At 41.6% G+C, this 21085-nt stretch overlaps 2 protein-coding genes and 1 long non-coding RNA gene across 7 annotated transcripts in view; 2 read left to right on the forward strand and 1 right to left on the reverse strand.

The window, feature by feature from the left end:
* Positions 1–21085, forward strand: part of arcn1b (archain 1b) — a 102295-nt gene that overhangs the window by 23545 nt on the left and 57665 nt on the right. The window lies entirely within an intron of this gene.
* The window catches only part of ubash3bb (ubiquitin associated and SH3 domain containing Bb), a 28935-nt gene continuing 9617 nt past the window's right edge, over positions 1768–21085 (forward strand). The window contains exons 1-6 of one of the 4 annotated variants that reach the window (XM_052078924.1): positions 1768–2152; positions 14390–14443; positions 15559–15745; positions 15838–16036; positions 18392–18564; positions 19269–19477. In XM_052078924.1, coding sequence (XP_051934884.1) covers positions 2025–2152; positions 14390–14443; positions 15559–15745; positions 15838–16036; positions 18392–18564; positions 19269–19477 — 950 coding nt within the window. In that variant the 5' untranslated portion in view covers positions 1768–2024. The remainder of the gene's footprint in view (positions 2153–14389; positions 14444–15558; positions 15746–15837; positions 16037–18391; positions 18565–19268; positions 19478–21085) is intronic. The other 3 variants (XM_052078925.1, XM_052078922.1, XM_052078923.1) reach the window with 3 other exon arrangements.
* LOC127609310 (uncharacterized) lies at positions 17464–18198 on the reverse strand. Its single transcript, XR_007964529.1, has 2 exons — positions 17751–18198; positions 17464–17668 (listed from the first exon to the last, which is right to left on the reverse strand). It is a non-coding gene; the product is annotated as an uncharacterized LOC127609310 (long non-coding RNA).

Below are 21085 nucleotides of genomic sequence, written 5' to 3' on the forward strand. Positions count from 1 at the left end.
TGTAAAGGAATGAGACATTTAAAGAAAGTTCATGGTAACTTTTCATGGGTCGTTAAGATGAGGAATTTTGGAAATGTGGGGGTGTCACAGTGACAGAGTGGTTAGTTTGTTCGCCCCACAGTTCAGAAGTTGGAGGTTCGAATCTGGGCGGCGAGCTTCTTGCGTGGAGTTTGCATGTTCCGTCTTGTGCATGTGTGGCTACCGTATTTTAAATGATGTTTTTTGGGTTAAGTGATGACCAAATTGTTTGTAGGTGTGCATGCCTGCATGGTTGGTTGTCTCAGCCCTGGTTGATCGTGTACCTCACCACTTGCCCCAAAGTCAGCAGGCTCGAACTAACCCTCGTGAGGCAGAGTGAGGCACAATGATCGGATGGGTTCTTAACCAGAAACTTTTAGTGAGAATACCTGGAAATTGAAGGGACTCCGCTATAAAAGTGTGTGTGCGTGTGCGCGCACGTGTGTGTGTATGTGTGTGTGTGTATATATATATAAACTAGCTGGTTCGCCGCCCTCCGGGCGGCTCATTAGCTAGTTCCTGCGGAAGACTGGTAAGGTGGGCCTTCGGCCCACAAAAGTGTTGTTGCTTGGTTCAACTTTTTGTTCATCTTAATTGCTTATCTCGAAAATAAAGAGATGTTTAGCTCTACTAAATAACTAACAATTTCATTGCAATGCTTGTGGGTAGACAACATTTTTTCGCTAACATGCCCGCGCGATCGTAGTGAGCCACTGCCTGAGCGGCGCAGTGGCGGCGCGCAGCGGCGCGGTGAAGTAGGTACGTTTTGAAAAGGGACAGACGGAAGGACAGACCGCGTGCGGGACGACGCGCAAAATATATATAGATGTGGACAGAGAGAGAGCAGAGGCGATTGCTCTAAGACTGCAAGGGAAGCTCAGCTTCCCCTAAAATGTCCAAAAATAAGTGATCAAATACATGCGTGTACATACAATTGTGTGTACATGTCATTGACTAAATATGCGCTACAACGCGCTCAACTTTTGTTCCGAATCAGCTTCTTATTCCTGGTTACGACACGACTCTCTTCTCATTCATTCCTGCAGCTTCACTGTGCTTTGAACAGTGTGGATTCTGAGCGTGTGGGCGTCTAGAGAATAAGACACATTTAAAGTTGTCCCAATGCATTGAAGCGACGAGTCATTGGATAAATGCTGGTTTTGTCCCGCCCATCAGACGCTCAGCATCTCTGGGAGTCTATGGATAGTGGGCGTTTATGGGCTGGCCCGAACGCTGAGCTTTTCTGCATGATGATTGGATGATCTGTCTGAACCTGAATCTCTTTTTGATTGGCAGCAAAATGAGCTAATCACCGATCTTTTGGTGTAGGCATCGTGGGAGCATTTTTCAATTCTCCATCTGTTCTGAGTTGAACTGGAGACTTCTAATCATCTGAGCGACACTCTCTTTGTTGAAAATGACTCACGACAAATTAATCTTTTACTTCTGCTGGGTTTTATTGTAGTTGCTGTAGTTTTAGGACACTAGTTAAGTCCCTGGAAAATATGCCTTGTTGGTATGACAGGGTCACAGAAAATTTTCTTGAAAAGGAACGGAGAGTACAATCCATGTATAAATAAACAGACACATTTTATGATGTAGGCTGAAATTGAGCGTCTCCTTGTCAGACCAGCATCCGCCACTGATAGAGAGAACGAGAGAGAGAGAGAGAGAGAGAGAGAGAGAGAGAGAGAGAGAGAGAGAGAGAGAGAGAGAGAGAGAGAGAGAGAGAGAGAGAGAGAGAGAGAGAGAGAGAGCGCGAGCGCTCTCCTTGCCCAAATGCAAGGACATTACTGTGCGTGTGTGCGTGGTAATAATCGCATCTTATTCGCTGCTTCTTCTAGAGGCGGAGCAGTAGGCTTGCCGGCTGCCCACATAGAGTAGCTCTGTCTCCGGTTGGGTCGTCTTTTTATTTACCATCCGCTCGCCGGTGTGCAGTTCTGGCCCGACAAAGTCGTGGGACACTCGCGTGTCTTGAGACTTACTTGCAGGCGACCCGCTGGAGCATGGCAGCCAGAGAGGAGCTCTACAGTAAAGTCCTTCCTCGGAGACTCCGTCAGAACCGGTCGGGTTCCGCGAAATGCAGCTCCAACCTGGATGTGCTGTTGTCTATGGGCTTCCCGAGACAAAGGGCGTAAGTGTCCGGTGTGAATGGTTACATACATGTCACAAAACGCACGGGGAGCTGACGTGGACATGGCCGATGATATGTGGGCTGCCTAAACGGTCAAGTTCGAGTGCTTTCTAGTGGACGGGTCGTCGGCACCACATATGTCTATATCTATCTATCTATCTATCTATCTATCTATCTATCTATCTATCTATCTATCTATCTATCTATCTATCTATCTATCTATCTATCTATCTATCTATCTATCTATCTATCTATCTATCTATCTATCTATCTATCTATCTATCTATCTACACTAGTGTATATGTATGTGTGTGTGTGTATAGTACTAAAAATGTCAGGACAGTCGAGTTATTGAATGGTGCAAAACTAAATTACACAGATACAGTTGGTTAGTGTAACGTTAGGATCACACTGTTCTTTGGCAGTTTCACAGGCTGTTTGCGGTTTCCACATTGAAATTTTGTTGGTGGTTTCTACTTACGTATGACATCCTGTACTGTCCTTCACTGCGTTCTCTTTGACGTCAAATTACCGGTAACTATTTTCTTTGTTGTTCGTTGGTCATTGGCATGGAGTTGTGCGTGTGTCTGGAGCAGGGCACAGAGCAATTTTCTTGCGTTTTAAAGTAAATGGGGGTGTTTTCTTCAGCAATAATAGACGAAAATACATATTTACCAGCTGCTATATGTCTCTAATCAGATCCAATCCAAATGCTGTATGACCACAATGACAATAATCCTCAATTTTGATTCACAAAGTCGCAGAGGGTTCGTCATTTGTATTTATGATTACAATTATAGGTTGTACTGGAATGAAACTGCATCACATCATATTTCTGTTAGGTTGCTGCCAGCAAGGTTATTGTAGTTCATTAAAACTAACCAAATAACTCCGATTAAAATTGAATAAACATATTCGTTACCAAAGTGACATAAAAACAAAACTGATTTTGAAAAAACAAAAACAAACCCAAACCTTATCTTGCATTTATAAAACTAACCAAAACTAGCTGGAACTCTATTCCTTCGTTTTCATCATTGTCAATTAGCACTTTGTATGCAGCGGTGGCTGTTTGAAAGTGCTCTATAAATACAGTTGAGGTGAGTTGAGAATTAATTTCATATGTGAGCTTTGGTGGTTCATTTGAAATTGTTTTATTTTGGTATTGCTGTGCGTCTGTTTACAAGAAGGAAAGTCAAACAGTCGGTTCTGAGTTGTAGTTTACACAATACTTTTAACCTTTGTTTATCTTGCCCTCGACAAATTCTCCATACATTAAATGATAATGATAATAATAATGATAATAATAATAATAAAATGATGAAAACCTAAATTTTCAACAAAAAACAAACAAACCAACAACCTACTCTAAAAACAAATTAAAACTAACAGAAAAAAGTCACATCAAAATTAAAACTAACTACTGTACTTTATAATTTAAAAACAACCCCAAACCATTATAATCATTGCTGCCAATGAGTGTATTTGTGAGATGCATTAAGTTTCTAACCTACTTGCCAATCATTGCCCAGTGGAGCTATTCCTGGTGTTTCACGGCAGAATGGACACGAGATTGTGAGTCACTGCAGTGAAACAATGACTGAGAGTCTGCAACCAACAGTGATGGAATGAATGACTTTTCAGCAGCTGCCTATTCTGTCTAGTACTCACTCAACCTATGACTCCGTTCAGACCGCCAACAGACAGGCCATTGATTCTAAATTGATTATTTGTCTAAAATCCTTAACCTTGTGTGTGGTTGCACAGGTTGATGAAAGAGTTGAAAGTTTAACAGAATTCAAGTGATGAAGGCAACAGTGAAATGAACTCCAACATCTACAGAAATATTTTCGGAAAAAAACATCACTTCACACACTCACTCCACACATCTTTCAAAAAGAAATGGTTGTGTCCGATGCGCCGCCAACAGACCTCCGGATGCGGTGTGCATTCGTTTACTTGTTTACAGCTATCCTGGCAGAATAGTAGCAGCGGCAGGCAGTACCGGTATTTACAATAGAGCACAGTGATAAAATTTGCATTTATCTGTCAACATTTCATCCAAGTGAATTCATATCTCACTTTGCCGAAAACGACAAAGAAATACATGCGCAAGATGGACAGGTTGGATATTAGAGATCCCAATGAAGATCCAAGACTGTTTTGTTTTTTTTTACTACAAATATCGCAATGGCAGATGGGGAGAACAACAATGGGACCTTATGATAAAACAAAGGCTTGAAAGGTTACAAATTTAGATTACGGGCCATGTGTATTTAGACTTGCGTGGCTTAATCTATGAGACAAGCGTATTCTACTGGTAGGACCAACCAGGTTCCCTCGAAGCCAGGGCTGGGCTGGCTCGTGGGAGGGGATCAGGGTGGCCTGGCAGCACCTCAGAGCCCGCGCACACACACACGTTGCCTGTAGTTGGGCGAGAGGCTGCTCGCAGTGCTTTTTTTCCAGTTACCCAGCTCAGGGATTTACCTCAGAGGCAAACTGAGAATTCCAAAGTCTCAACGAGCACAGAGTGGAATGGCTCGCGCCTCGCCCCTTTGTGAATCAAAGCAAAACAATTTGGATAAATAAAGAAGAGTACATGAAAAACAAAACAAGTGTTTAATTTAGCTTTCTTTCACACAATGCTTTTTCCTAATCTGACTTCGCTGTCTTATACATTTAAGACAAAAAAAGCTTGCTACCCCAAAATCGTGAAATATATTTGTATATATTTTTGTATGTATAGATGATTTAATATGTGTCATAGTGCAAATGTGCATAATGTATACAATAGGTGTTGGTTCAATTTTAAAATACACTAAACATTAACAGCGAAAAATGTTGAGGCTACGGAATGTGCACAGGAGAAGTAAGTGTGACAGTGGACAATGATGCAAAGTCTGTTGGAAAGTTTTTACCTGATTACATTTCCATCCAGCCGAAATAAACAAATAAAATAGACTGGCTCAATTTACCCCATGGTGACCATATTGAATTCATCTACCACTTGAATTGCTTGCATTAGAAGATGGAGAAAAGCAAATGCAATGCAGTGCATCATTTCTGCTCCATCAGTAAAAGATGTTTAAATGTGATCCATTTTTGAGTACAGTGGAGTTGGTCATACATTATTTAGAGTTTCTCTTGTTTTCGATGTATGCCGAGTTTATTGCGGAGGCTTACATCTGTGCTGTCCTCACAATCAAATTTTGCTGTTTCGGACTATTTCAAGATAACCAATCAGAGCAGAATGATTTAACTTGATGAGTCATCTTTTTTATTGCACAATAAGGAAAACATGGGTAACAGTATTCTTCTTTCTGAAATTGCCTGGAAATGAATCCGGTCTGGATAGTGGTGCATTTGATGCATACTGACTGTTACTAAAGCTTGGTGCTCATGTCATGGTTCATCTGATGCTCTGTGCGGAAGCAGGGAATCAGACAACCTTATCAGATTATGGGGGCACTCAAGTGTCTCCACCGTGTGAGGATGAAATTCAAGTACGGTATTAATGATTGGGCGTGGCATTACAAATGAACTGCATTTTCCTGACACAGCGGTTTCATTGTTCTATCAGAATAGGTTGTAACATTTGCAACAGGAGTTCTGTGATGTTGTGAATAATGAGTAGAGTGGTGCCGAGCGCTTTGACTTTTGAACAGATTTGAGGGAAGAGCACTATGTGGTGTCAGTTAAGTCAACTCTGCTAAATCCTCAACAAGTAGACATTTAGCAGGTAACGAACATCCATCCATCCATCCATTTTCGAATCCGCTTTTCCTCACGAGGCGGAGGCCATGCTGTCTTCGGGCAGTAGATGGGGAACACCTTGAACTGGTTGCCATCCAATCGCAGAGCAAGTAACAAACAATTCTTCCCAAAAATGGCTTCAAGATGTACTTTGCCTCTCCCAGTTTAAGTTTACTGTAAAACTAAACATTTAGTACATGTTGTGTATTGAAACTAACTTCACAGCTTCACCTTATGTAAGTCCATTTAGCATGATGCTAACACACAATCCAAAATGCCACAGATGGACGAGTAAATGAAATGGTCTTGTGGTGTTTTAATGATGAAGGCAGATAAAATAGCAATGTCCACAGGCATATCTTCTTTTTCCTCCTCGAAAAAAATGAAACTTGCTCGGCACAGTGTATCCTTTTGTTTGTATTATGCCGCTCCCTAAAAACAAAAGACATGCACACCAGAAGGAGCAACACCATGTTCATTAAATCGAAGTATCAAATGTTTCAAACACGGTTTAATTGTTAACATTCGATTTAATTTCATTTTTACTGAATGTTTTCATCAAGTAGAGTATTATAGAGTTTTATGTTGTTCCTTAAAAGCACATGACAAACATTTTCGCTTGATTTTCCATAGGAGGCTGAAAGTCACCGCTTCGAAATGCTTTGCCAGGCCTTTTCCATGTACCTCTAAAGCAGTGGTTCTTAACCTTATTAAAGGTACTGAACACAACCAGTTCATATGCACATTCATCGAAGCCTTCATTACTGAAAAATAAAAATTCAAGATGTGTTCCTTCAGTTTTGCCGGTGGGAGACTAGAGTTGCTCAACTTGGCATGACAAATCATGGAGATGCTGAGTCCCATTGTGTTCTGCGACAGATGTGAATCAATGAAGTACAAAGCAGCGTCTGACCACTTTATTTTTATTTTTTACTCAACATAGTTAGCAGGTATTAATACATTCTAAAAATATCGCACAACGTACTATGACAACAGTCACACGTTGGCTACTGAGCAAACTAAATTTCCCACAGCACTGAGTGGACAAGCAATGGAATGTGATCATCTGCAGCCAGTGATGGTCACGCGGGCGTTTCATAACTAAGTGACATGTTGAGTCGAGTGTGTCTTCACCTCCACAGCAGAGGCTCCGTCGAATCCCTGAGACCGATTCACCAAACCCCTGGGGTTCGATCGAACCCAGGTTAAGAATCACTGCTCTAAAGCTAACAGTATCACAACTGAATACACTACAAACACCAATAAGGCAGTAAGTCGTTCTTGGTCAGTTGAGTCAATTCAAAACTGAATTGATTTATAAATCCCCCACATCACAGAGCTATAGCATACATGGAAATATATTTCCTCATCAAACCATGCAGTTATTTTTTTGTTTTGTTTTGTTTTGTTTTGTTTTTAAACAACACTGCTGTTGTCTGGTTGGCCTCATTCTCGAAAAGATTAACATCTTACTGTCGCTAGTTATTTACTGGTTACTTACTGCTGCACATGAACTAATCTGTAAACACAGTGGATGTTTCTATTTGGAGTTTGTAAATAGAGTAGAGTTGATAGGATCAGGAAGTAGATTTGATGTATTATTTAATCCCCTGCCCAATTTGGTGTGCGTTTGTGTGAGCGTGTTGATGTTCGTGTGTTTGTGTGAGTGTTCATTTGTGGGTGACTGTACAGTAATACACATGGCACCTCGTAGCATGTTGACTTCTGCCAAGGCCTTTTGCCATGTTGAGTTCAGTGATGACAGAGCCATCTGTGGTTTTTGGCCCCTTTGCCAAAACAGTAACCGGATTGGCTTCAACAGCCTGCATCCCGCAGCTCCTGCTGCCTCCCCATACATACTCACCCCTTCAAAGGGATTGGAACGGGGAGACCATGACTAACAGTGCCGAAAATTGAGTAACATTTCTCTCTCTGTCTAATAACCGTGATTTGTGATGTGCATACTGAGATTTTAAATTGCGTTGAAACGTGGCCATTTTTTTTTAGATTAAACTCAAATCAACTGTATTTATGGAACATTTTAAAAGAACCAGTGCTATATTCAAAGTGCTGTACGCGGAGAAAATATCATATATACAACAATAAACAATAAAATAATGAATTAATAACGAAGACAGTAGAAAGCACAAAACAGTAAAACTAAGATCAAGTCTGAGTCATGCTGAGTCAAAAGCCAAAGATTACAAATGTATTTGGAAAAAAGGCGATTGCTGAGTGATGGGCAGCAAAATTTGTGGCTGCCGCTGAAGCACTTATTCCATCAGTTGGATTTACAAAAGCGGTTTACAAATTCAAAAGAGTAGCTTTCGAAAAAAAAAGGGACCTCACATTTGTATAATGGTGAGAAAATGGCGAGAGTACATTTGTACTGCATCTGCAATTTTGCAATTCATACTCAAATGGTCGAAATGAAAATCTACTTCATCATTCATCATCTTCACCATTTTGACCTAAGATGCTTTAAACAAATTTCATACAGATAACATTTTCTTTCATGGAAGGTCAAATTGGGGGTTTAATCCTTTCAGGGACTTCAGTGGACAGCATATCAGGTTACAGGGTGCATGAAAGGGTTAAATTTGAATTTCAAAAAGTTTTTGTTACTTATTCTTCATTTTGACAATTTGAAAAAAATAATAATAAAGGAGCACCTTTTCAAGAGCCTCAGCGAAGATGAAAAGCAACAAGCACCCATTGAGCTGCCCCCCATCTGTATGCCATAATATTGCCAGCCTCACATTGTGCTTTTTCATCACAGTTCTGGTCAGCAGGTCGAATTTTGTCACAAAAATAGCTTAGTGGTGACCACACTTTGGAAAGACTTCTGCAAACATGATGATAGCACAGTCAATCAGTTTGTCACTGCCTCACCTCACATTTCTCACCCATGTTCTCACGTGGTAATGGTTTGAACACCTTACGCCCCATTTTCATTCCCAGCGCAGGTCTAGCGCAAAGCGCAGTCTAACTGTGGCTGTGGCTGGAGTTTTCGTTCTTTAGGTATTTTGCTAGACTTTGTACTGGTAGAAATGAGTGTGAGGGGGCATTTGCGCCGTTGAGGGATGGAACATAGCCTTTTCCCAACCAATCGTGGCGGCATGCCTCATTTGCATTAAAAACACGGCAGTTGGAAATATTGCGGGAACAGAAATTGATTCAATGGGTTTCAGGTAAACTGCAAAATCTCACGGTTTGGCTGATGCAGTCAGCCACACATGTGACGTGGGCAAATGGAAACTGCCTTGCACCACAGACTTCGCGTCTGTGTGTGAACTCCAACCGCTCCTGCCGCAATACTTGCTGTCAGGGTGGTGCGATTATGGTGATAATGATTATAATTCATTCAATGAATTGATTTCTACAATGGGAAAACAGAGGGACTATCCCACGTCGATCAACGCCACCAATGTCGCGTTACACCACCTGCGCCACACAATAGACGTCCTTTTAGCCCGTCTCAAATTTAGTGTACTTTTTGTTACCAATTTGCAAGATGCAACTTGAAGGCCTTTGACTGGACACTTATTTATCCATCCATTCATCCATTTTCTGGATTTCTTATGCGACACAAGATTTGACTTCTGCGTTAGTGAATGCAGGAATCGCTCGATTGATGACACACTGGAGCAGTGAGCAGGTTTTTACAGCAGTGGGTGAGCCGTTAGGGAAGTGAGATGGCTTCCTCTGACGGGCATTTGGTCAAGAAAGGCGATGAGACATACAAGACTCATACAAACAACAGCCTTCTTTTTTCTGAGGCTGTTTCTTGAAAATTGTCACATTTTTGTAATCCCCCTTGTCAGTCAGTGACTAACAATATCTTTTAAGGAAGAATCCGCGCACATTAAGAGCAACATTTTAAGGGCTCTGGCATAAATCCTTGCACTGTAATTCTGCGGCGCGTTGGACCGCGTGTTGGTCATTTCGCAGATGAGTTTTGCGCCACTGTGGGAGTGTTCAAAGGTGACTTTGATCATGGCCAATTAACTCCACTTGGTCCTCTCATTCTTCTTCTCAGTCCTTTCAAATTCAGCGCACTAGGGGATCCAAAACATCTGCGCTGTGAATTGGGCACTCTGAGAACCTAAACCTAATCCTAATGCATTCAATAAGTTGTCTTCTACTATGATTTAGAAATTTTGATGCCAGCTTTTTGTGCATTTATGAATGAAATATGTCTGACGTTAACCACTCATGTCCGTGGAGCTTGTTATTTGTCTGCCTGTGCCCCGCTCAAACGTACCAAGAGCACATTGCCTGAGTCCCTCCGACAGAAACATCACCAACCGCACTTGCTGTGCTGCGGCATCACGTCCAGGTTGGCGAGACCGGTCTGCCAAATTGGCAAAGACACGCAGCATCCTTGCGATTGCCGGAAAATCACAAATCAGGATCCGCTGCCCGCGGAGCCGGACCCGCGTGGGTTTTGGGTCTGATAAATGCGCGCGTCCCCGGAGGTCGGCGCTCGTTTGCATGTATTAGCTCTAGAATTGCCACAGTTATCCAAGTAACGGCGGAGCGATCAAAGGAACCATAACTGATTTAATGAGCCATTCGCAGTTTCACTGTACGGGCCGTGTGTACTTAGACTTGCATGGCTTAATCTTTGAGACAAGCATATGCTACTGGCAGGATCAACCAGGTAATTCAAGGCCGCTGGTGCGCTATCTACAAAAATAGCACCCCAAATTATTTTATTGACGATATTGTCATGTGAAATGTGAGAGACCCCTCATTTCTCGGAAAAACAATGTTGACCATCCACAGAATGATTTTCAACAAATATTCAACATGTTTAACATTTAAGACGAACTCCACAGCACAGGAAAATCAGTCAGCATAACCTCCGACAGTCCGGCCTTTGCTGACTTTGATTTTGTGTCTGTATTACTCTAATACAGTCTGATGGTTGGTATGTGTGTTGTACCGCATTTAGGTTGAAACTTTTGTGTTCTTCAGGCCACAAACTGTTTGAGATAGAGCAGAAAAATGCCTCAACCACTCAGCAGTCCGGCAAAATTGGCTCAACAGCAAGAGTAGCCCTGAAATGTGTATACCAGGGGGGCCCACTCCGTCGATCGCGGTTGACCGGTAGATCACTTTGGCCCCAAGTCGACCTTGTAGTGGAGAAAAAAACAAACAAACAACTATTTATGTGTCTTTGTGCATGTTAGTAATATTCTTCTGTGTGTTAATGCACACTGCACCCTAATCATCTGATCAATCTCATTTTCACAAAAAATATTTTTAAAAAATAAAATAAAATAAAGCAAGCAAATCTTTAACCTACGGTGGCGTGTCAACTGTGTCACCGGAAGTTGTTAGCGCTCAGCAGTCTGCAATTGCAGCTTGTGATCAGAGCTGTTGCGCTATATCTTTTATCGTGATCATTATTCCCATTCAAAGTTTGTTTCGCCGAGGGCACGGGCAAAGAATAGGAATCTAGAGGGCCCGTGGAAGAACTTTAAAACGGTATGTGTGAGCTTCGATAGATAACAGGCTGCAAAAGTGTGTCACATGCCTCAGTGTCAGGCTGTTGCTCATCATGGCGTGCGGGAATATGTCCGTGCGTGTCTGCGGTAACTGGTCGATCGTGGGAGATTGGTTGATCGAAAAGTCGATCTTCGGTCCAAAAAGTTTGGGCACACCTGGCGTACACTATATAAGATTAGATAAAATAAGATAACCTTTATTTGTCCCACACTGGGGAAATTTGCAGTCTGCAGCAGCAACATTGGGGTGGGGGATAAAGTGTTTCATTGCACAAAATAAATGTTTCAGAAAAGAACTGTACACAGTTCAGTATAAATGCAATATAAAATAAAGCATTAGCAATATATTTGTAGAATAAATATAATAAATTAGCAACAGCATAGAAAACACAGCATCAGGTGGCTTTATGGTTACAGGTTTTCACGCATATTTATTCAACAGCCTGACAGCAGTCGGTAGCAACGAGCGACGGTATCTCTCCTTCTTGCAGCGCAGGTGTAACAGTCTCTGGCTGAAGGAGCTACCCAGTGCTGTCAGGGCGGGCTGGAAGGGGTGGGAGGGACTGTCCATCATAACTTTTAGTTTAGTGAGCGTCCTCCTGTTGCCCACCACCTATAAGTGATATATTGCCACAACTTTATACACAGTGCAGAAAAGCGTATCTATTCACATTTATCCAATTATGAAGTCGACTTACGAACGATTTTGACATTTTTATGGTCGACTCTGTCCATCTGATTGAGAGATGTGCTTATTTACTCTGCTAGCCAAGGCATGAGTCCCAGACGTATGGATGAACCTGTTCATGTTTCACATGCATATGTTATGGGCCTAGAGAGCAAAAAAAACTGCCATTGATATTTGTTTTCCTACAAAGTGAAGTTCTGCAGAAATGTGACCATCTGAGCAATTAATTCACTTGCCCTGTATGCAGCTAATGCAGGGGGAAAAAGGCCGGTCATTTTTCCATGGTCTCCACCTGAATTCGTACTCCAAGGTTACTGTTAGTGAAATACATCACTCTCTTCTCAGTCATTTTCAATTGGCAAAGTATGAACTGATTCTGAACTTCACAGCTTGCAGAACGATGTCGACGGAAGTGAACTTGAATTATGTGTTGATTAGTGGCACTTTGTTTTCATGTCTGCCATTTTGCACGTGTGTTTTGTGTTTGTCTGGTTTGTAAACAGGAAATGTGCGATTTCACACAAGGAATTACATTGGACATTTGTGCAATGGCAACACGGAAAGCAAAATCCAATAAAACATCACTCTTGCCAGCATGCCCATTGGACACACAGTGGAAAGAAAGTGAAAAAGTTACGAACCATTCATTTAAAAATTAACAATAATTCAACTCCTCTGATTTCGGGATCTCTAATGCGCATGCTGTACATTCTGATTTTCTTCCTCGCGTTTGTTATTTTAAAGTGAAATCACAATTCCAGGTTTGACGCTCATCGTGATCTTCACTTCATCACTTCTTCATCACTTCGAGAAAACTTACTTTGTCAAATTTTCAAAAAAGATTTATTTGAATGCATTTTGTTTGATTATTTGTGACATCAAATTATTTCGTTTGGGATTTTCTAAAATGACTTCCCAGTTGACCTTTAAAAAAAAAGTAAAATCATGCGTGGCAATTGGAAATGTTATTTAAAAATTGTATTGCGAGTCCAATCAATCAAAAACTGGTTATTGTTTACAAAAACATTCAATTCAAAGTATTATTCGTGTACATGGATGAAATCCTGTACGAAAACATTCAAAATATGAGTGCATGGATGGAATGCTCTGGTTTGCAACTAACCATGCTGCAGAAGGCTGCCAATACAATGTGTTGGGTGGGTAACAACGCCACAGAACTACAGGTGCCTTAGCAATGAAAATGTAGGACACCAACCTACTATGAATTGCGAACAATAACGCTAGGCTACTAACAGCAGCGTATATAGATTACCGTTCTTCCGATCACCATGGGTCTTTTAATGCTTTATTTAATGTATTTTGTCTAAATACTTTGCTGGGGACGTAAAAATATTTCATTTGGGAGTTTCTGAAATTACTTCTCAGCTGGCCTGTCAGCATAACAACATGCATGTCAGCTGGATTCATGAAAAACAAAATCATAACTAATAAACATCCATCTATCCATCCATTTTCTGAGCCGCTTTATGCTCACAGGGCTCGTGGGGGGCGCTGGAGCCTATCCCAGCTGTCTTCGGGCAGTAGACGAGTGACACCCTGAACCGGTTGCCAGTCAATCGCATGGCACACAGAGTCATGAACAGAACTTAAAAGAGTTCCGCTCATTTGTGAAATATGAGCTTTTACTAAACGCAACCCAAAAATTTCAATTATTCTGTTGTAAAGAATTTGCCTTCCCCCAAAGGCAGAATAAGGGGCAGACAATAACACAGATGCTGACATTGTTCCATCTATGGCATGTTGTTAGTTCAAAGCGCTTACTTACTTTTACAGTACTTTTCACAGCTCCTTTTAGTGTGTGTGTGGTGATTGCGATGATACACTATGTGTTTGTTGCCATATTATCTGATGACATTTTATTGGAATGTATTCCCACACATTCTTACATGTAACTGTGAGGGATTTCTTGTGATAGCTGAACACTCCCAAATCATCGCTTTAGTTTTCCTTCCACTGTCTAAACTGTATGTGGACCTTTCCTGTGGCCACACATTGCTTGGCGATGCCTTCTGTGGCTGTGTTCTTTGGTGCTACTGGACTCCGCAGTACAATAATGATGATTATGATAATGATGATGAGAAACGTTATCGTTAACAGTCAAACCATTTGTAAATGGCAATTAGAAAATGTATCAATTTCATAGTTCAGTGCCGAACAGAAGATAGGAAACCGGAGTACTCGGAGAAAACCCACGCAGGCCCGGGGATACTGTTGCAAACTCCGCACAGTATTATCAATGTTGCACTCTTTTGTATGTTGCAGGTTAAAAGCGCTAGCGTCAACCGGAGGCCGGAGTGTTCAAGCAGCTTGCGACTGGTGAGTGCAAACAAGGCTTGACTATGCAGTAGATGTGGGGGGGGGGGGGGGGGGGGGGGAATACACACACTGTAAATAACATTAGGACTCAGTAAGACCGTGATGTGTGACACTGCCCTCTCTTGGGCAAAAACCGCAGGAGCTCTCATCCGAAATGAGTACTTGGAACAGTAATAAGTATATAGGACAGTAAATGTTTTGGAAGGCAATCATTTGTGTGCAGGGTGCGCTCACCATTTTCTGGGATATGAACTGAAATGCAAAGCAGAACACATTATAATTAGAATGGTCCTCATTTGTGCCGACCTCTAACAAGGACAAAATCCTAATTTGGATCAGTACTATTTTGAAACCCCTTAAAGGTATCCAACTTATGCAGATGCCTTAATTTTGTCATTGACACTAGTCAATACTGAGATATTATGGGTAGACATCCATTCATCCATTTTATGAGCCCCTTTATCCTCACAAGGTCATGGGGGGTGCTGGACCCCATCCCAGTTGCCTTTGGACAGTAGACAGGGGACACCCTGAACCAGTTGCCAGCCAATTGCAGAGCACACACAGACGAACAACCATCCACGTTCATACTCACACCTCAGGACAATTTAGAGTGTTTCATTAATATGCCATGCATGTTTTTGGAATGTGGGAGGAAACCGGAGTACTCAGAGAAAACCCACGCAGGCCCGGGGAGACTGTTGCAAACTCCACACAGGAAGCCGGAATCGAACCCTGTACCTCTGCACTGTGAGGTCGACTGGACCACCGGGCCGCATGGAAAATGAATGAATAAACAAACAAATTTTAAAAATCTATCTATCTATCTATCTATCTATCTATCTATCTATCTATCTATCTATCTATCTATCTATCTATCTATCTATCTATCTATCTATCTATCTATCTATCTATCTATCTATCTATCTATCTATCTATCTATCTATCTGGATTCTAGCCAAAATGAATTCCATTTTTCCCTATTGCCTCCCACCCACATTTCGTCAAAATGTTCATTCAAATGATTATTTCTTGCTAACAAACAAATGTCAGTGTGACAGTGATGAATAATATCTTTGCTGCATGCCCACCAAGATATTTCCTTCGTCTTTCAGGTTGTTCTCCCATGTGGATGACCCATTCCTGGATGACCCTTTACCCAGGGAGTTTGTCCTTTACCTGCGACCCAGTGGACCACTTCAGAACCAGCTCTCCCATTTCTGGCAACAGAGTCGGGTCGCATGTGGCAAAAACAAAGCCCACAACGTTTTCCCACACATCACGTTGTGCCAGTTCTTCATGGTGAGTTCAGCGAACTCCTCCAACCTCAACTCAAGGGGTTTGAATTTAAATGTAACAATCTCAGCATTTCTTTGTGTTTCCATTTTCGCTAGTGTGCGGACCACAAGGTAGAGGCTCTCTGTGAGGCCCTCCAGGCTACCGTACAGCAGTGGCGGGGTCGATTTCCCAGCCCCTTGCCCCTGGAACTGTACACTTCCTCCAACTTCATTGGTCTTTTCGTAAAGGAGCATGTGGCTGAGGTGCTGAAACAGTTTGCGGCTGACTTCGGCACAGAGGCAGCCAGGAAAGCTGGTATGACGCAAAGGGATAAAGTCGATATGCTATAATAGCTTGTCACCCTACTCATCACCCATCGTGTGATGAACCATGAGTAATTTTCTTTTGCAGCTGTAACAATGACTAATTGGAGGTCCAGTTGGCTTATTAGAGCACTCACTCAGTATGTCACTCTGATTTTCACAAACCGCAGATGAAAACGAGACTAATGAGCAAGAATCATTTCAGGGAGTTTAGTGCCAAATTAGATCTTAGTCAGGCGGCCCGGTAGTCCAGTGGTTAGCACGTCGGCTTCACAGTGCAGAGGTACCGGGTTCGATTCCAGCTCCGGCCTCCCTGTGTGGAGTTTGCATGTTCTCCCCGGGCCTGCGTGGGTTTTCTCCGGGTGCTCCGGTTTCCTCCCACATTCCAAAAACATGCGTGGCAGGCTGATTGAACACTCTAAATTGTCCCTAGGTGTGAGTGTGAGCGTGGATGGTTGTTCGTCTCTGTGTGCCCTGCGATTGGCTGGCAACCGATTCAGGGTGTCCCCCGCCTACTGCCCGGAGACAGCTGGGATAGGCTCCAGCACCCCCCGCGACCCTAGTGAGGATCAAGCGGTACGGAAGATGAATGAATGAATGATAGATCTTAGTCAATGTGTGATATGGGCTAATTGTTTTCCAATTATGTGCCTCATGGTTGACAGACAGATTAGGGCAGGGGTGCCCAAACTTTTTTGACCGATGATCTACTTTTCGATCAACCAGCCTCCCGAGATCGACTCATTACTGCACGCGCGCATACGCACGCACTTATACACGCATGCCATAATGAGCAACAGCCATAAAGGCCCCCAAGATGAACAAAGCACGGGACGCACTTTTAGAGCATGTTGACTATTTTAGCTGCCAACCCCCGATCTAGTTGATGCAAAGTGCAACCGCAGCCACGATTCTAGCTTCTATTCTATGCGCCTTATAATTCAGTGAGCCCTACATTTGAAAACTGTTTTAAAATAGGCCATTGATTGAACATATATAAATATATTTGAGCTGTCAGTTTAGCGCATTTTTATTGGCATTAATTTAAATGAATTTTGATATATATATATAGAGCTGTCAAACGATTAACATATTTAATCTAATTAAAAATGCAACTGTCATAATTAACTCAAATTCACTAAAAATGACCGGTAATTGTGATTCCTCATGCATTTTTTATCGTTTCTGAATTTCCTTTTATATTTTTTGTCTTATTTTTCCCCATTTTAATGCTCTCATCAACATGGAATCATGAATATGTTTTCTATGTGCGAAATGCAAATATTAACTGAAATAACAATTTTGATTTTCAATTTTACATGAACATTTTTCCCTTGGAGCAGTTATTCACACATATTCTCTCAGACAATATTACTGTCCATCAACAACAGTGAAAAAAATAGTTTGTCACACAACAGCTGCTTTAACAGCTCTTTTTATGGAATCAAAACAGAGCAATATAACATTATAAAGTGCACATCTAAGGTAAACTAGTACTCAGCCAACAGTGGATTTAAGCCATGGTTGCATACTTCACTTGCTGCATACTATGTTGATTGTGTTGGTCCTTCTTGCGCAGTAGTCTCTCTACGGTTTTGTGTAGACATCATTTCGGATGACTACACTTGGTTCGACAACACTGGAGACGTTTTATTTTCGCTAGGTCGCTACCAGTGCACCGCTGAACTTTACCGTCACTGTCAGACGAACTCAGAGAAGCTCACCCGCTCTATTTATATCGACACGGAACACTGTAACCTTCCACACAAAATAATTCCAAACAATTAACAATCGAGTCAGTGGCATACATCGTTTACCTGTATGATACAGGTAACTTTGGTCTTGTTAGTGGAGCAATCTGGCAACTTTTTAAAAATAAACTTTCCATTCATAAACTCTTTAAGTATCCGTTTTCGGTGTCTCGCGCTGCTGTGGCTGGCAAAACAAACGTGCGCGGACATATGCAGCTCTCTTGTTTTGTTTCTGGTTTATTTATAGAGCAACGTAACATCCGCTGTGACCTGTGCCGCGTTAATCTCGCAAGAAAAAATTTAATCCCGTTAAAATTCATTTAAATCAATGCCAATAAAAACGCGCTAACCTGACAGCTCTAATATATATATATATATATATATATATATATATATATATATATATATATATAGGTAAAGGACATGGCTCACTTGATCTGTGTTTTCTGATGTTATTGCTTATTCATAATCTGATATGCTCAAAATGACATTCCTAAAGCAACACATCAAATAAAGACCATAGCACAATACTGTACACACACACTGCACGTATTATATTACAGTATTAGGTTGATCAAAGATCTCCTTTTTTTAAGCAGAGGTCCATGTGGAGCCTCATAAGAAACAGCTCCATGTAACACTGGCCTACAATTTCCCCAGCGATCACCTCGCCACACTGGAAAAACTGGCGAAAGGCATCGAGGTGAAGCTAGGTTGTGATTGGCTGGCAGTTCTTTTCTCCCGGGACATTCGTTTTGCAAACCATGAGGTAACACTCAACCATTACTTGTCGTTGCTGTTCTATATGTGGTTGCTGAAATCAGAAGTAGTACATCTGCTGTTCATTTTTGATATGCTGTATTTGTAGGAACCGCTCTGTTATATAGACCGTAGATGGAAATTGGAGAAGACTAGCATAATCTGTATTCTCACATTAAATATTTATTGGAACAAAAGCCGTTTCTCAATATAAAAAAGCAGAGTGTGGTCTCGTGAACTGGGTGAGTATAGTCTTTGTAACGTACTTCCTACACTAATTTCTTTGTAAGTGGAACGGCTGTGTACTTGTGCACTTCCCCCCTGGCTCTGACTTATTTCCATAACTCATCACAGTTATGTCATCATTATGTTATCTATCATGTGATTAGAGTTCAATAAATTTGTACTGTCCTTTAGATCCTATTTCATGATAAATGGTTTTCCCATTTTGGCCATTGTCATCGTCCTCCAAAATGCATCTTGGGATGTTTTCCCAGTCATGTCTTCACAAGTCACCAACCGATTCGGTGTGACTTAAAAAAAAAACAACTGTTCAAACCATATGAACCACTCATTTAAAGGTATCGTATACTAAAAGGAGAGCTATATCAATATCTAAATCTTGTTCATTCAGTAAATGAATCCCAATAATGTAGCAGCATTTTTTTGTCATACTGCTTGTATCAGCTACAGTATATATTGTCCCACTTGCAGACTCTACGAGTGATGTACCCCTACACGCCGCAGAATGAAGATGAGATGGAGTTGGTGGTGGGGGATTTTGTCTTCATGTCTCCAATGGACCAGAGTAACGCCACGGAGGGCTGGGTGTACGGGACCTCCCTCGCCAGCGGGCTATCAGGTCTGCTGCCCGAAAACTACGTGGGCTTAGCTGACGAGTCTGACACTTGGGTCTTCCATGGGTGAGCGTAGCACACAGATTTCATTTCACTGGTATACAGTAGTACAGTGCTTCTCAATTATTTTCTGTCATCACCCCCCCCCCCCCCCCTCGGAAGAAGCACCCCCCCCCGCGACTATAAATAGTATAATTTGTCTATAAATTGTTATAAGTACACACTTGCATAACACTGTATCCTTATTAACGAGAGAGAATAAGAAAGAAAGAAATATGGGCCAACTTACAACAAATAGTTTTAGTAACTGGGACAGCAAAAATTTAAAGTGCATCTGAAATTCAAAAATAAAATAAATAATTAAACTATAAACATTTTTGACTGACCATGTCAAACCATACAATACTGAAAAATACAATTACATACAATATTAATGCATTATGAAAACCTTCAAAACAAAAATATATAAAATTATTTGTGCAGATTTGTTTTAAATGAAAAATGATGTCTGGATTAATGGCTGCAAGTAGCAGTCGCAAAGCGGGATGATTGTTGCCAATATTCGGCACGTTTTCGCTGAAAGAAACTCAAGCGGCTTATCAGCGTGATTAGGGTGTCATGTCTTTAAGTGACACCTTAATTTCTTTGGCGTGTAATGCTGTCCCCTGCCAACATTTTTAGACACAGTAGGTACACCGGTCTTTCCTCGTCTACCACCGTAGTCACGGTGAAGCCAAGCGCGACATACACGTCGTCATATTTCCTTGTCTTAGCTTTCGGGAGACCTTCTCTTTTCTCCATCTCTCTACGCCTGTCGACTTAGTGTCTGCATTTCATACTCATACTCTGTGCCGTGTACAAAGCACGCATGCTCAGTGCAAACAAAACACAGAGCAAATGCTCCCTGTGCACACTCTACCAATGAGAGACTTACTGCCCCCTAATTTAATGGATGTGCAATTGCACTTTATTCTAGGACAGTAAAAAATAAAATAAAATAAAAAAGCATGTTCCTCGAGGTGAGACGCGCCCCCCTTGACGGCACCTCACTATTTGAGAAGCACTGCAGCAGTATGAGATCACAATGTTTTACATACCTGGTGCTGTTATTGCCATCCCCCCGCCATGTAATGTGTTGGAAACACAACCCTCATCAAAGTTTACCATGCTGACCATTTCTGTGGCAAAGTGACTTGAATAGTGCTACTTACTGGAAACATGATTGTGTGCGCAAAATCTAACCTTTGCAAAAAATGACTATTACTGCAGCTCAGTCATTTACAGTAGCTGTGAAACTATTCTTCGTCGGTGTCCGTATTATACTTCCCCCAAATGGCCAAGGCATGTACACGAGAAAAGACTGCACAATGCCCATCAAAATTAAAGAATGTGGCAAAAGAAGGGATTGTAGAACAGATCAATGACATTTCCATAATATTCAATGGGGATAGCTGATTTGAGTCACAAATGTTTTTAGTTCTGAGCGCGGTCACGTATTGAACATATCTTAAGGCACCACTTTACCACCTCGACATATTTTGACCATGAGTGGACAAACTTTTAAATACACTGTTCCTCCAGTTCCTTATTGATGATGGACTTCAACTGTTTCTATAGTCTCTGTGTGATTGTTATAAACAGCCGCAAAATATCAGCGACAATTTGTTCATTCAA

The sequence above is a fragment of the Hippocampus zosterae genome, chromosome 10 (genome assembly GCF_025434085.1).
Source record: "Hippocampus zosterae strain Florida chromosome 10, ASM2543408v3, whole genome shotgun sequence".
NCBI classification, from domain to species: domain Eukaryota; kingdom Metazoa; phylum Chordata; class Actinopteri; order Syngnathiformes; family Syngnathidae; genus Hippocampus; species Hippocampus zosterae.